This window comes from Lissotriton vulgaris, chromosome 11, assembly GCF_964263255.1.
Source record: "Lissotriton vulgaris chromosome 11, aLisVul1.2, whole genome shotgun sequence".
NCBI lineage: Eukaryota > Metazoa > Chordata > Amphibia > Caudata > Salamandridae > Lissotriton > Lissotriton vulgaris.
Window position 1 is genome coordinate 707,396,083 of NC_141699.1, and position 16,400 is coordinate 707,412,482.

A 16,400-nucleotide genomic window follows, 5' to 3' on the forward strand; every position below is an offset into this window, starting at 1 on the left:
ACAGTCTTTAGAGATTTTGCAGACGAAGGTAATTACATAAATCTATTTCTCTCCCAACACCAAGCAACTGGGGTAAACATCCGCTACATTGAGGTTTGCAGCCAACGTATAAACAATTGATGATGGGTTTGCTGGATTCCCAACAACTTCCCTTTGTGGTTATTTCTTTGGCGTTTTGTTGGTTAATACATTCATTTGCCGTGGTACGAGGTCTGACACCCATTCATTGCATTCGTTTATTACAGCCATGTCAGTTCTCCTGGCAGAGACCCATTTCCCTAGTACGAGTCTTGCAAGGCTAGACCGGTCGTCAGGGCTTTGTATTTTACGAAAAAGTGCAACGTGCAATTCACCATAGTCTGATAGGCATCCTCCTGAGGAATGGACATAGGCTAAACGATTCTCCATTACATCAATGCGTCCTATCTTTTGGCTAAACATTTTACTTTCAACAGGTTTACTTGCAACAAGTTCTTTCATTTTAGACTTAATTCTAACTTCGCAGATATTATTCTAAATTCTACATCGTTTTTTTACAACCTGGCTACTTCATTAAAAACTCGGGGGGCTTGCGATAACCATTAAACTCATCCTTGGGGTGAGTGGGGTCTTATGGAAAACAACTAGGAACACAGCGAATTGGAGCAAGGGACATTTTTCAAATTCTCGTCTGGGGCAGCCGATACAAAACTGATGGTGTCCTGGGAAGGCGGGTATGTCTCGATCGCTTTTACTGATTGGGGGCATTGAGACGATTTGGGACGGGGAAGGTCGCGTTACCAGATACATTTTATCATAGAAGCCACTGACAAATAGTTCCCTTATTACGGGTCAGATTAGGGAACCTTGGTCGTCTTACCTGTCCCTTTCTTATCGGCCAATCTAGGTTTCATCAATATTTAGCAGAAAAGGAGAGGTAGTAACGTGGTATCAATGTAATTTTATTTAAGACAAATTTGTGCAAATACTTGTGGTATTTGGAGCCAATCCGGTGGTGCACCAGGTTCGCCAATTAGGTGCCAGTCGTTAGGGAGAGACAGAGAGAGAGAGAGAGAGAGAGAGAGAGAGAGAGAGAGAGAGAGAGAGAGAGAGAGAGAGAGGGAGAGAGAGAGATAGAGAGATAGAGAGATAGAGAGAGATGTGCAACAATAGGCTAAATGATACACATGTGTCCTGGAGAGTGACTGTGTACCATTTAGGCTGTTCAGTGCATTACCCAACATGAGATGTTTCGGGTCTGGGTTAGGATGTAGAAAGCATGCAGTTTTGGGATGGAAGAGCATTAGGTCAGGTACAAGAAGGACGTGCATTGAGTTGGGCGCCTTTTGGTGTCATCTTGCAGCGTCAGTCCGTTTCATGTATCGGACGTGGCGTGGCTCCAGATCTGTTACGATACCCTAATCGTGATTCCATTGTAACCTGCAGAGGGAGAAAAAGGGGGAAAGGGAGGGGGTACAACATTCGAGCATATCAAATGTACGGGCACGAAAGTCCTTTACTTACCACATACTCGTCTTATCCCCTCAGGATATAATCCCTGGGGTCTCGGTTTCCGAAGTCAAAGGGGTGGGCAGTGTGGTAGGTTGTTCATGGGGGTTCGAGGGTGGCATTATAGATCGTGTGTAGGGAAACGCTAAAAGAAATCAGGGGTGCCTAGCGCAAGGTATCCGGTTTTTAGATGTATCTAGCCATCGGGATCCTTAAATCATTCTCAAAGCTGTGATGTTCTAAGGCATATCAGTTCTTCGGTCAACCCTGTCCCTTAGTACCTTCGAGCACCATACCTTTATAACATTCTATCATTCACACCGCTTTACTTTACCCATTCTCAGAAGTCGAGGTCCTTCTTCATGCGTTAGTTCCTGGGCCTAGTCGCATATTTGGAGTCAGCGCATCATACCTTAGATTCGATCATCGATCCAGGGCCGAACAACCATTTTCTAATAACCTTGAAAAGAGAGCAAAACGGTTGCGTACAGAAAAGCCCTCCCACCAATTCCCACATTTACAAAAGTATGTGATACCCATTCATAGTTTGGAAAACCTTTATTTGCATAATCGTTCAGTACGTAAAATGTGAGAGTGCAATCATATTTTGGCCGGACATGGCGACGGTGGAAGCACATACAGTAGGGGGGTTATTTTGCAGCATAAGAACATGTAAAAAGAGGCTTAATTAATTATTTGCAAGTAATTAAAAACGTCTCATTAAGTGATGAGGGATCAGGGGGCATTTCAGTTCATAAATGGAAACACAGTCAAGCTCATTGTAATCACACTTCCTAGATGTATACCGTGGGTGTGCATCATAAGCGACGTTCTGTACCAGTTACAATAAACATCAAAATAAATCGTCCATTGAAATCAACATTTCGACGGGACCCCTTTCAAATGTTCGCCAAGTGAACCCTCCTCTCCTTTTCGTCAAGTGTGCAAACGTTCACATATATATCTTAGTACATCAAGTCTTATTAGCTAAAGAACACCACGAGGTGTCCGTTAGTTCCTATTGATACCGGCGCCATTTTGGGCGAGGCCGGTTTAGCCCGGAAGTAGCATCAGGGGCAAAATGTCTTCGACGATTGGCGGTTGGACCAGAGTCCCTTTCGGTAGTTCAAAAACCTGTGCTAACAGAGGGGCTGGTGGTGTGGACCGTCAATCAAAAGGGGGAGGGAAGTGGAATCTTTCTTACCGGGTCACGTTGATGTTCAGCCGGAACCTACTCGAGTTCGTTAGCCCATAATGTTCCTGGGTTGTTCAGACTGAAGCTGGCGCCGACACGAGAGCACCACCATCTTGTGGCTGTGTCGTGGTTATTTCATTAGCGATTGATGCAGCTGTTCCCCACCGGAAGCCTGTAGGGGCCGAGGGCTCCTGGGACTTTGGTAGAATCTTCAAAGTCGAGGGGATGTTTGTCGAAGGTGGGGGCTTGTGTCCAGGTGGGCAAGTGCCCGAGTTGAAATTTCGGACAAAGTTACTCCAGCGGCCTAGACCCGCCTTTCAGAGGGCCCAGACGCCTTTTTGGAACCCTGCAGCAGCCACCCTTCGTCGTGTCTTTCAGGAGTGGAAAAACTTCTTGTGGCGACAAAAACAGAACACCGTGCTGTTGGAGCAGGACATTTGGTTCGGGGCGCTAGGGTGCAGCCGTGGCGCCTCTGTCTGGGGAGGCGAGGGAGACTTGCTTGTGCCGCCTTCCCCTCTCAGCGCACCCCACACCGTCCCTTTTGAATCAGGGGTGCACATGATGACCACCCTACACCCCTGATTCCGACTCTTGGGGGACCATTGTATGTTCGGTGCTGCGCAAGTATGCCCGTCGAACATTGTATGGTTCTGTGCTGCGCAGGTATATGGCCGTCGCCCGGCTGGAGGACATTGGCGCCGGGTCGGGGCTGGGAAACCTCCTACCTGTGGAGGTGGGAGAGGTTCGTCCGCGTCGCCTCTCCCTCCCAGCCCACCCTGCATCAGTTCGATGGAGGAATTCATGATGGCCGGACCAGGAGATACGAGGGAGGGGGTCACCTGCATCCGCCCCCTCCCTACTCGTGGCCCGGGGGACGTCATCCCAGGAAGGAGAGTATGGGAAGACCATTTCATGTCGGTCTGTGGAGCCTCCTGTACCTTCTCATCGGTGATTTCTTTTGGTCTATGGCTGATGGCAGGCCCCGCCCCACACGTGTTGTGTGTATCACCTTCCGGATGGGCGGGACCGTTGACTTGTTACATTTTGAGAACTTCCGGAGTGAGCGTAATATGTTTTGTATTGTTCCTATTAGTACAGTTTACTTTAAAGAATGTTTTACTAGTTTTTTCTACTTATCGTTGGTTGTGTGTTATCTTTATCGTAATTAAATCCTAAATTATATAACAGATGCTTGGCTTCCTTGAGTCCCTTTTCTAACGGGGGGGGTTGTCTACGCAGGCCTGTAATTGCTTTTGTTTTTCAGAGTGGGGGGGGGCAACAGGGGGCAATCAGTCCCAGAACTCTAACATGTCGTTAAAATTGGTCTGACGAAATCTGTGCCATCGAGCATAATCAAACGTGGTGGTTCTATCCGTCCTGTCCGTGTTAGTCTGATTTGTTTTTATCTCGCGCCTTTTCCCTTTCTGCCGGCCTGTTATTTCTGTCGACCCTCCGCTCTTACCTATGTTCTGTAGTGTCGGGCATTGGGCTTTCCAGTGCCCGAGACATTTACAAAAAGCACATTGGTTTTGGCTTAAATCTGTTCGTCCTGTGCATAGTGTCGGGGGATTACTTTTGGGCCGTTGAGTCTCGGGGTTGTCCGGTCGGCACATCCCTTTACACCGTTCTCTCTTTGTGTCTACACCTCGGAACTGTGTCGTCGCTGGCCCTTCCTTTTGCCTACCAGGCGTTTGGAGGGTTGTCTGCCGCGTTTCTTTACCTACTCTGACTTCGTCTCTTTCCTTTCGTTGCGTAGCTTCTTTGCGCCACATACCGAGACTATCGAGCATAATAGGCGTTGTCTTATTATTACGAAGGGCTATTTCTACCGTTTCTATTTTGTCAAGATCGAAGGATCCTATCAGTGGCCATTGTTTCTCTTGGTTTGATTTGGTATACTTGTGCCATAGCTTACTGTAGGCTATGGTAATTAATCCATACTTTGTGAACATGTCTTTATTAGGGGTGCCTTCCAGCGGGGCTAGATGGTCCACTTCTAATAAACGGTCCGGGCTGAACCAGCTATCCATCAGTGGGGAGAAGACAGGCATGACGGATCACAATGGGGATAATAGTCAGCACTACCTATCTTATCACTGCGTGCAAAGACTAGACAGAATATTTCTATTCTACGTTGTTTGCAGGCAGTGAATACCTCATGAACCAATATTCGGGCAATCAGTGTTTGGTCAATAAATAAAAAATAAAAAATGGTCAATGGGGAGAATAAGTAGGCCCGCAAAGGTCTGCGTCACCTACCCTTTCACTATCTGCAAAGAGGGGACCTATTCTTTCCTGTTTGCAGACAGAGAGTCTCCAGAAAACAATCCGTAACAGTTAATCAATGGGGAGGGGCAATTGTTCAGTGGGGGAGAAAGATAGGTCCGACGGATGCGTACCTATCCTTCACTGCTTGCAAAGAGAGAGCCGGTTGTTTCTCCGTTTGCCGACAGCGAAACTCCAAATAAATTAACAAAAAGTAATACTAGTATTTTCTCATCAATCATCAATTATTTCGCAATTCGTCGTGTTTACACGACCTTACCCGGACCGCATGGACAGTTTCTTGTCTTCCGAATCCAGCGCCCGATCGTCCTCTTCTCTTCGTACTCCTCGTGGCACTCCTGATGGTTCCCAGTCAGGACCGTAGATCACTCGAGAGAGGTCTGTTCGGAGCCAGTGAAGTTCGGATGATCGGCTGTCAGACGAGGGTCTATCGGACAGGGTACCTTCCGATTGTTGCAGTCGTTCACTCTGTCGTCAGGACCTCTCCCACTGGATCCACGAGTCGCTGATGGGCCCCACGCTTGGGACGCCAATTGTAAAAGGGTGCAAAGACAACCAGTAACCAAAGACCCTTTTGTGTTGCCCGGCGGTAGTCGCCTCTATGACCCACCAATATTAATCAATGAAGAAGCAGGCGCTGGAGACTGAAAGGCAGGAAACGAGGGTTTATTCTCTCCGGAGGAGAACACATCAATTCGGACAGCAAGTATCGTCACGAGGTGCTCTAACTGCATCTCTGAGGCCTGGCCTTTTATATACAGTTTTATGATCTTTATTGCACGTAACACATTCTTACAACACTTTGATATGTGAAAAGACATCCTCGGAATCTCCCCTTCAGGCCCGTTCCCACATACATTTACAGTTGAATTCCCCACCCCGGTCACAACAGGTGATGATTATCGCGCAGCTGGACATTCCGCCGATTCACGGAATGTGTGGAGTTTGATCGGATCTCACAGAGTGGGGAGCTTTGATCGGCTCGAGGGTCTTTTGATGGGGAGGGGAGGCTTCCTACTGTACGGGGTAATAAACAGTATCCGCAGGGCCAGGTGGTGGCTTGGGAACAAGGAAGACAGACGGGCACACAGGAAAAGGGGGTTTGTATCAAAGGGCCCGAGACCATGAAAGGGATGAAGGGAGGTGTCGCGCTGGGAACAGGATGGGACTCTGAGGCAGATCTGCGCTGAAGAGGGGTTTATGACCCAAGGAGAGCGAGGGGGTTGTCAGCGTGCGGGGGATGCCTGTGAGGTTAAGAGAGAGTGAGACGCGCTGGCTATCAGCGAGGGACAGGGAGGTCGTGGTGCTTAAAATGGCTGCCGCTTATGCGCAGGGTATGTGAGGGCGGGGGTGACTAGTACATGGGGGCGCTGGCGAGGGTGAGGAACCGGGGTGGGGTCAGGGACGTGCAGAGAGCGGTTCTGATCAAAAACAGCTAAAATGGTGGGAGCGTAAACATAAAGTGTGGCGTCGGAAAAAGGCAAGATGGCGCGGATAATGTTCACCAAACCGCATTCATTTTCCACAGTCCTCCCTTTAACATTTCTAAGACATCTTGCTGGCCTATTTCCTATCTATGTCTACTGCGGTGGTCATAAGTAAGGAAGTAAAAACCCAGGTGAAGGAACTGTACATAAACATCACATTATAAACATCACATTTGAAAATATTTCCATCTAGTAGGCGGGTTCATCGTTAAGCTTGTGGCAGGGAAGTCATAGTAGTGAAATATCGGACTAAAATTATGCGGCGAGGGCGTTGGGTACAGATCATAGATGCGTATAATCATTCGAAATAGGAACTGGTAAGTTATCATATAAGTAAGTCCTTTTTGTACTCGGTGGGAGCATAGTCAAATTCAATGGTGGTTGGGAGAGAAATGAGATATAATAAAAATAATAATCAGAGTTCGCAGTGTCTTATGGTCATGGACTAGCATTAGTGAGTTCTCAGCATTCTTTGTCGTCTTCTGTTGGCACTGTTAAGTACCTGTATTACAATTCGTTCTGTCAACAGGAATGTTCATATGGATTGAGTCGTTGGAGGTCTGCGGGCAGGAGTATATCTTTGTTTTGTTTCGCCAGACCTCATGGGAGAAATGCGTTATGGTTTAGGAGCACGTACATTTTCTTCCATAACTCAGAGCATTGTTATTAGGAGGCAGAAAAGGATTGCGATGAAAAGTGCAATTGCCTTTGAGTTGTGGAGTCTGGTAGTTTCTTGGGTCTCTGTGGTGGGTATTTCCTGTTGCTTCCATCATCTTCGAGGCGCTCAGCAGCGGGTAGAACCACATACTTCGTTCATCTTCTCTTTGGAGTGACCCTTGATGGAGTTTAGGTCATCGTTCTGAGATTAACATAGTTCGTGGTCTACTTAGTCGGAGCTCCCTCCCTTTAGACGCAGGAAGTACCCTTCTCTGGATGGTTCAGTAGGATTTAGAGGATTTTGAAAGTTCAGGTGGAAGGGGGTGTGTGTGAGTAGTCCTTATGGTAGGTCGGAGGAGGAGGGGATGGAGCAGGGCCAAGTCGGGAACAGATCAGGGGGACGGAGAATTTTGACAGGCGGGTCCATAACCACGTTCAGAGAGCGGGGACTTTTCGGCACACGTCGATCATAGAGCAGGGGTCTCAGGTCAGCCCTTTCCTTTAGTTTTGCCGGGAACAGTGCCTCGTCCCGTGACTCCTTACTGTTGTGGTCTCGCCTTGGCCTCCGTCGCTGAGGTTCTACGATCTGCAGTCGGCCGCATGCTCCCACATCCGGTCTCTTTCTCCTCCGACAGTGGTACCCTTAAATGAGTTTGAAAAGACAGTCTTTAGAGATTTTGCAGACGAAGGTAATTACATAAATCTATTTCTCTCCCAACACCAAGCAACTGGGGTAAACATCCGCTACATTGAGGTTTGCAGCCAACGTATAAACAATTGATGATGGGTTTGCTGGATTCCCAACAACTTCCCTTTGTGGTTATTTCTTTGGCGTTTTGTTGGTTAATACATTCATTTGCCGTGGTACGAGGTCTGATACCCATTCATTGCATTCGTTTATTATAGCCATGTCAGTTCTCCTGGCAGAGACCCATTTCCCTAGTACGAGTCTTGCAAGGCTAGACCGGTCGTCAGGGCTTTGTATTTTACGAAAAAGTGCAACGTGCAATTCACCATAGTCTGATAGGCATCCTCCTGAGGAATGGACATAGGCTAAACGATTCTCCATTACATCAATGCGTCCTATCTTTTGGCTAAACATTTTACTTTCAACAGGTTTACTTGCAACAAGTTCTTTCATTTTAGACTTAATTCTAACTTCGCAGATATTATTCTAAATTCTACATCGTTTTTTTACAACCTGGCTACTTCATTAAAAACTCGGGGGGCTTGCGATAACCATTAAACTCATCCTTGGGGTGAGTGGGGTCTTATGGAAAACAACTAGGAACACAGCGAATTGGAGCAAGGGACATTTTCCAAATTCTCGTCTGGGGCAGCCGATACAAAACTGATGGTGTCCTGGGAAGGCGGGTATGTCTCGATCGCTTTTACTGATTGGGGGCATTGAGACGATTTGGGACGGGGAAGGTCGCGTTACCAGATACATTTTATCATAGAAGCCACTGACAAATAGTTCCCTTATTACGGGTCAGATTAGGGAACCTTGGTCGTCTTACCTGTCCCTTTCTTATCGGCCAATCTAGGTTTCATCAATATTTAGCAGAAAAGGAGAGGTAGTAACGTGGTATCAATGTAATTTTATTTAAGACAAATTTGTGCAAATACTTGTGGTATTTGGAGCCAATCCGGTGGTGCACCAGGTTCGCCAATTAGGTGCCAGTCGTTAGGGAGAGACAGAGAGAGAGAGAGAGAGAGAGAGAGAGAGAGAGAGAGAGAGAGAGAGAGAGAGAGAGGGAGAGAGAGAGATAGAGAGATAGAGAGATAGAGAGAGATGTGCAACAATAGGCTAAATGATACACATGTGTCCTGGAGAGTGACTGTGTACCATTTAGGCTGTTCAGTGCATTACCCAACATGAGATGTTTCGGGTCTGGGTTAGGATGTAGAAAGCATGCAGTTTTGGGATGGGAGAGCATTAGGTCAGGTACAAGAAGGACGTGCATTGAGTTGGGCGCCTTTTGGTGTCATCTTGCAGCGTCAGTCCGTTTCATGTATCGGACGTGGCGTGGCTCCAGATCTGTTACGATACCCTAATCGTGATTCCATTGTAACCTGCAGAGGGAGAAAAAGGGGGAAAGGGAGGGGGTACAACATTCGAGCATATCAAATGTACGGGCACGAAAGTCCTTTACTTACCACATACTCGTCTTATCCCCTCAGGATATAATCCCTGGGGTCTCGGTTTCCGAAGTCAAAGGGGTGGGCAGTGTGGTAGGTTGTTCATGGGGGTTCGAGGGTGGCATTATAGATCGTGTGTAGGGAAACGCTAAAAGAAATCAGGGGTGCCTAGCGCAAGGTATCCGGTTTTTAGATGTATCTAGCCATCGGGATCCTTAAATCATTCTCAAAGCTGTGATGTTCTAAGGCATATCAGTTCTTCGGTCAACCCTGTCCCTTAGTACCTTCGAGCACCATACCTTTATAACATTCTATCATTCACACCGCTTTACTTTACCCATTCTCAGAAGTCGAGGTCCTTCTTCATGCGTTAGTTCCTGGGCCTAGTCGCATATTTGGAGTCAGCGCATCATACCTTAGATTCGATCATCGATCCAGGGCCGAACAACCATTTTCTAATAACCTTGAAAAGAGAGCAAAACGGTTGCGTACAGAAAAGCCCTCCCACCAATTCCCACATTTACAAAAGTATGTGATACCCATTCATAGTTTGGAAAACCTTTATTTGCATAATCGTTCAGTACGTAAAATGTGAGAGTGCAATCATATTTTGGCCGGACATGGCGACGGTGGAAGCACATACAGTAGGGGGGTTATTTTGCAGCATAAGAACATGTAAAAAGAGGCTTAATTAATTATTTGCAAGTAATTAAAAACGTCTCATTAAGTGATGAGGGATCAGGGGGCATTTCAGTTCATAAATGGAAACACAGTCAAGCTCATTGTAATCACACTTCCTAGATGTATACCGTGGGTGTGCATCATAAGCGACGTTCTGTACCAGTTACAATAAACATCAAAATAAATCGTCCATTGAAATCAACATTTCGACTGGACCCCTTTCAAATGTTCGCCAAGTGAACCCTCCTCTCCTTTTCGTCAAGTGTGCAAACGTTCACATATATATCTTAGTACATCAAGTCTTATTAGCTAAAGAACACCACGAGGTGTCCGTTAGTTCCTATTGATACCGGCGCCATTTTGGGCGAGGCCGGTTTAGCCCGGAAGTAGCATCAGGGGCAAAATGTCTTCGACGATTGGCAGTTGGACCAGAGTCCCTTTCGGTAGTTCAAAAACCTGTGCTAACAGAGGGGCTGGTGGTGTGGACCGTCAATCAAAAGGGGGAGGGAAGTGGAATCTTTCTTACCGGGTCACGTTGATGTTCAGCCGGAACCTACTCGAGTTCGTTAGCCCATAATGTTCCTGGGTTGTTCAGACTGAAGCTGGCGCCGACACGAGAGCACCACCATCTTGTGGCTGTGTCGTGGTTATTTCATTAGCGATTGATGCAGCTGTTCCCCACCGGAAGCCTGTAGGGGCCGAGGGCTCCTGGGACTTTGGTAGAATCTTCAAAGTCGAGGGGATGTTTGTCGAAGGTGGGGGCTTGTGTCCAGGTGGGCAAGTGCCCGAGTTGAAATTTCGGACAAAGTTACTCCAGCGGCCTAGACCCGCCTTTCAGAGGGCCCAGACGCCTTTTTGGAACCCTGCAGCAGCCGCCCTTCGTCGTGTCTTTCAGGAGTGGAAAAACTTCTTGTGGCGACAAAAACAGAACACCGTGCTGTTGGAGCAGGACATTTGGTTCGGGGCGCTAGGGTGCAGCCGTGGCGCCTCTGTCTGGGGAGGCGAGGGAGACTTGCTTGTGCCGCCTTCCCCTCTCAGCGCACCCCACACCGTCCCTTTTGAATCAGGGGTGCACATGATGACCACCCTACACCCCTGATTCCGACTCTTGGGGGACCATTGTATGTTCGGTGCTGCACAAGTATGCCCGTCGAACATTGTATGGTCTGTGCTGCGGAAGTAGGCCCGTCGGACATTGCAAGTTCTGTGCTGCGCAGGTATATGGCCGTCGCCCGGCTGGAGGACATTGGCGCCGGGTCGGGGCTGGGAAACCTCCTACCTGTGGAGGTGGGAGAGGTTCGTCCGCGTCGCCTCTCCCTCCCAGCCCACCCTGCATCAGTTCGATGGAGGAATTCATGATGGCCGGACCAGGAGATACGAGGGAGGGGGTCACCTGCATCCGCCCCCTCCCTACTCGTGGCCCGGGGGACGTCATCCCAGGAAGGAGAGTATGGGAAGACCATTTCATGTCGGTCTGTGGAGCCTCCTGTACCTTCTCATCGGTGATTTCTTTTGGTCTATGGCTGATGGCAGGCCCCGCCCCACACGTGTTGTGTGTATCACCTTCCGGATGGGCGGTACCGTTGACTTGTTACATTTTGAGAACTTCCGGAGTGAGCGTAATATGTTTTGTATTGTTCCTATTAGTACAGTTTACTTTAAAGAATGTTTTACTAGTTTTTTCTACTTATCGTTGGTTGTGTGTTATCTTTATCGTAATTAAATCCTAAATTATATAACAGATGCTTGGCTTCCTTGAGTCCCTTTTCTAACGGGGGGGGTTGTCTACGCAGGCCTGTAATTGCTTTTGTTTTTCAGAGTGGGGGGGGGCAACAGGGGGCAATCAGTCCCAGAACTCTAACATGTCGTTAAAATTGGTCTGACGAAATCTGTGCCATCGAGCATAATCAAACGTGGTGGTTCTATCCGTCCTGTCCGTGTTAGTCTGATTTGTTTTTATCTCGCGCCTTTTCCCTTTCTGCCGGCCTGTTATTTCTGTCGACCCTCCGCTCTTACCTATGTTCTGTAGTGTCGGGCATTGGGCTTTCCAGTGCCCGAGACATTTACAAAAAGCACATTGGTTTTGGCTTAAATCTGTTCGTCCTGTGCATAGTGTCGGGGGATTACTTTTGGGCCGTTGAGTCTCGGGGTTGTCCGGTCGGCACATCCCTTTACACCGTTCTCTCTTTGTGTCTACGCCTCGGAACTGTGTCGTCGCTGGCCCTTCCTTTTGCCTACCAGGCGTTTGGAGGGTTGTCTGCCGCGTTTCTTTACCTACTCTGACTTCGTCTCTTTCCTTTCGTTGCGTAGCTTCTTTGCGCCACATACCGAGACTATCGAGCATAATAGGCGTTGTCTTATTATTACGAAGGGCTATTTCTACCGTTTCTATTTTGTCAAGATCGAAGGATCCTATCAGTGGCCATTGTTTCTCTTGGTTTGATTTGGTATACTTGTGCCATAGCTTACTGTAGGCTATGGTAATTAATCCATACTTTGTGAACATGTCTTTATTAGGGGTGCCTTCCAGCGGGGCTAGATGGTCCACTTCTAATAAACGGTCCGGGCTGAACCAGCTATCCATCAGTGGGGAGAAGACAGGCATGACGGATCACAATGGGGATAATAGTCAGCACTACCTATCTTATCACTGCGTGCAAAGACTAGACAGAATATTTCTATTCTACGTTGTTTGCAGGCAGTGAATACCTCATGAACCAATATTCGGGCAATCAGTGTTTGGTCAATAAATAAAAAATAAAAAATGGTCAATGGGGAGAATAAGTAGGCCCGCAAAGGTCTGCGTCACCTACCCTTTCACTATCTGCAAAGAGGGGACCTATTCTTTCCTGTTTGCAGACAGAGAGTCTCCAGAAAACAATCCGTAACAGTTAATCAATGGGGAGGGGCAATTGTTCAGTGGGGGAGAAAGATAGGTCCGACGGATGCGTACCTATCCTTCACTGCTTGCAAAGAGAGAGCCGGTTGTTTCTCCGTTTGCCGACAGCGAAACTCCAAATAAATTAACAAAAAGTAATACTAGTATTTTCTCATCAATCATCAATTATTTCGCAATTCGTCGTGTTTACACGACCTTACCCGGACCGCATGGACAGTTTCTTGTCTTCCGAATCCAGCGCCCGATCGTCCTCTTCTCTTCGTACTCCTCGTGGCACTCCTGATGGTTCCCAGTCAGGACCGTAGATCACTCGAGAGAGGTCTGTTCGGAGCCAGTGAAGTTCGGATGATCGGCTGTCAGACGAGGGTCTGTCGGACAGGGTACCTTCCGATCGTTGCAGTCGTTCACTCTGTCGTCAGGACCTCTCCCACTGGATCCACGAGTCGCTGATGGGCCCCACGCTTGGGACGCCAATTGTAAAAGGGTGCAAAGACAACCAGTAACCAAAGACCCTTTTGTGTTGCCCGGCGGTAGTCGCCTCTATGACCCACCAATATTAATCAATGAAGAAGCAGGCGCTGGAGACTGAAAGGCAGGAAACGAGGGTTTATTCTCTCCGGAGGAGAACACATCAATTCGGACAGCAAGTATCGTCACGAGGTGCTCTAACTGCATCTCTGAGGCCTGGCCTTTTATATACAGTTTTATGATCTTTATTGCACGTAACACATTCTTACAACACTTTGATATGTGAAAAGACATCCTCGGAATCTCCCCTTCAGGCCCGTTCCCACATACATTTACAGTTGAATTCCCCACCCCGGTCACAACAGGTGATGATTATCGCGCAGCTGGACATTCCGCCGATTCACGGAATGTGTGGAGTTTGATCGGATCTCACAGAGTGGGGAGCTTTGATCGGCTCGAGGGTCTTTTGATGGGGAGGGGAGGCTTCCTACTGTACGGGGTAATAAACAGTATCCGCAGGGCCAGGTGGTGGCTTGGGAACAAGGAAGACAGACGGGCACACAGGAAAAGGGGGTTTGTATCAAAGGGCCCGAGACCATGAAAGGGATGAAGGGAGGTGTCGCGCTGGGAACAGGATGGGACTCTGAGGCAGATCTGCGCTGAAGAGGGGTTTATGACCCAAGGAGAGCGAGGGGGTTGTCAGCGTGCGGGGGATGCCTGTGAGGTTAAGAGAGAGTGAGACGCGCTGGCTATCAGCGAGGGACAGGGAGGTCGTGTTGCTTAAAATGGCTGCCGCTTATGCGCAGGGTATGTGAGGGCGGGGGTGACTAGTACATGGGGGCGCTGGCGAGGGTGAGGAACCGGGTTGGGGTCAGGGACGTGCAGAGAGCGGTTCTGATCAAAAACAGCTAAAATGGTGGGAGCGTAAACATAAAGTGTGGCGTCGGAAAAAGGCAAGATGGCGCGGATAATGTTCACCAAACCGCATTCATTTTCCACAAGTTTCTTTATAAATTGAAGTATGTAAGAAGTACATTTTGCAGTCTTATTATGCATAATGCTGAACCTGTAAATGCAATCAAACATCAAGATCAGAGAAATCCAGCTGCAGCATATTTTAAAGTTTTAACACCTCGACATTTGCAGGGATCTGCAGAATATCGAAATCAAGTTGATTAGCTAATTAGATCGATGGGTGAAAAGAAGAAAAATGCACATTTGACAATTTTCAAATAGCTACGATAAATCCTAGTGGCATAATATATTAGCTATCCAGTGACACACAGCAGTATTTTTTTTTAATAACAGTGCAAATTGGCACATTGCACTTTATAAGCCACATAATTGCTATAACAATTGATTTAAGAAAACACGAAATATACATTGTGATTAACCTTTTGTGGCACACCTTCTTTTATGCCCTTACCTTACCTTACAATTACTGATAATTGAAGTAGGCACATAGAATATTTGCATGTGAAGTCTTCTGAATCTTTTGAATTAGTTGAAACTTTTTCGATTGCCTTTTGAATTAAGTTATGAATGATTATATCTTGGTGAATTAATTACATGATTTCTTCTGGAGTTTGATTGAAGTTTTCTTACAATTATTGTCACAATAGGATTAATTAAACAAAGGGTCTCAATTGTTACATACTACTTAACTCATTAAGTTAACATGCCTTTCATTGAGTAGACACATCTGTCCTTAATTTACTTAGTGGACAGGCGTTTCAAAGGACCTTGTGCACGGGATACAGCTTATCACTTTGACAATGCCCTCAGAGATTAGTGAAATGTTGGTGCTCTCGCTGGAGACCGCTGGGACCACTGCAGGTTTTTTCCTAACCTTTCATATTCAAGCCATACAATGTAATTCACATGGTACATCGTCCATTTGGGGCTCAGCCTTTGTCCTGAAAAGTCCCTTTTCTAGTTCTGTTCCACAAAATAGATCTTTGAGAGGCTACACGCACTCAAGAAGAAAGATTATCCCAACAAATTAGCACCCTTCGTGCAAGGGTACCAATTTGGGGGCAGACTTTAGAAACAACTCCTGTATACCAATAAAGTACTCTGTTGGGTGCCATCCCTCAAACGTGAGCACCATGGGCAAAAACCCATCAAGTGGAACCCATCTACATAGTACTTTCTTACCTTGGCTAAGTGTGGCTATGAAAGGCGGCCAGCACCCGTTCAGCCGTCTGATGTGACCACTGACGACCATGTTGATGCTATGAGCAGAGGTCTTACGTGAACAAACATTTGTCACACTCACTAGATCGATGACTCGTGTTCCTGCATTATGATGTTCCGTGGAAGAAAATGACAATGTTTACCGTTCTACAAGTAATTGAGTGTAAATTCTTTTATCAGATTGGTTTGGAAACCGGAAGACTGACTTTATTTTCCTATTCTCCCTTTTCAGGAGTGTGTCTATTGTGCTGAGGACACAAAAGGTGGCATGTCTGCGTCCAATGATAAGAGCATCATAGACCTGGATATGAGTGACATGGTATCCCAGTGAGGAACACATCCAAACTGCCAAACTGAAGGACACCGTGCTTCAATAAATAGACAATTTACAGAGGAGGAGGATGCAAATAAGAGAACAGCTGCATAAAACCAAAACGCCTACAGAGTTGGCATATATTTTTTAATGTTTTTAAATATATGAATTCCTTTAAAAGGGACATTTAAATTATATTTTCAGTGGTTTTTTTTAAATAAAGTGTGTTTTCCTTTTTATTTTAAAATAGCATTTATTTTTAAGGATGGGTAATAGGGAATTCGATTGTGTCAGTTGCCTCTTGTGTTTATTTGAAGATGTTCACGTCTTGTAATGTATGTTGTGCAATAAATATAATAATTTCGTTTCGAGAATGTCCAGATTTCTCAAGTTGTGTTTTTAACTAAACTTGAGCTGACTATGCAATATTATGTATTAGGGACGATACCCCCATTTCTGTGTTCTTGGTTTTGTTCTTAGTCACTGCATTGTTTGGCGTGTTCATGGACCAGATGACTGGCAGAATTTTCCCCTTCTAATTCCATACTTTTGCTCGAGTGTGTTCAGCCGAGCTTTGCCCAAAATTTT

At 46.7% G+C, this 16,400-nt stretch overlaps 1 protein-coding gene across 1 annotated transcript in view; it reads left to right on the forward strand.

Moving 5' to 3' along the window:
- Positions 1-16,190, forward strand: part of LOC147683354 (period circadian protein homolog 2-like) — a 333,862-nt gene extending 317,672 nt beyond the window's left edge. Inside the window, exon 22 of the mRNA XM_086943782.1 lies at positions 15,732-16,190. Within this exon, the coding sequence (XP_086799908.1) occupies positions 15,732-15,830 (99 nt within the window). The 3' untranslated portion in view covers positions 15,831-16,190. The remainder of the gene's footprint in view (positions 1-15,731) is intronic.
- The last annotated feature ends 210 nt before the right edge of the window (positions 16,191-16,400 follow it).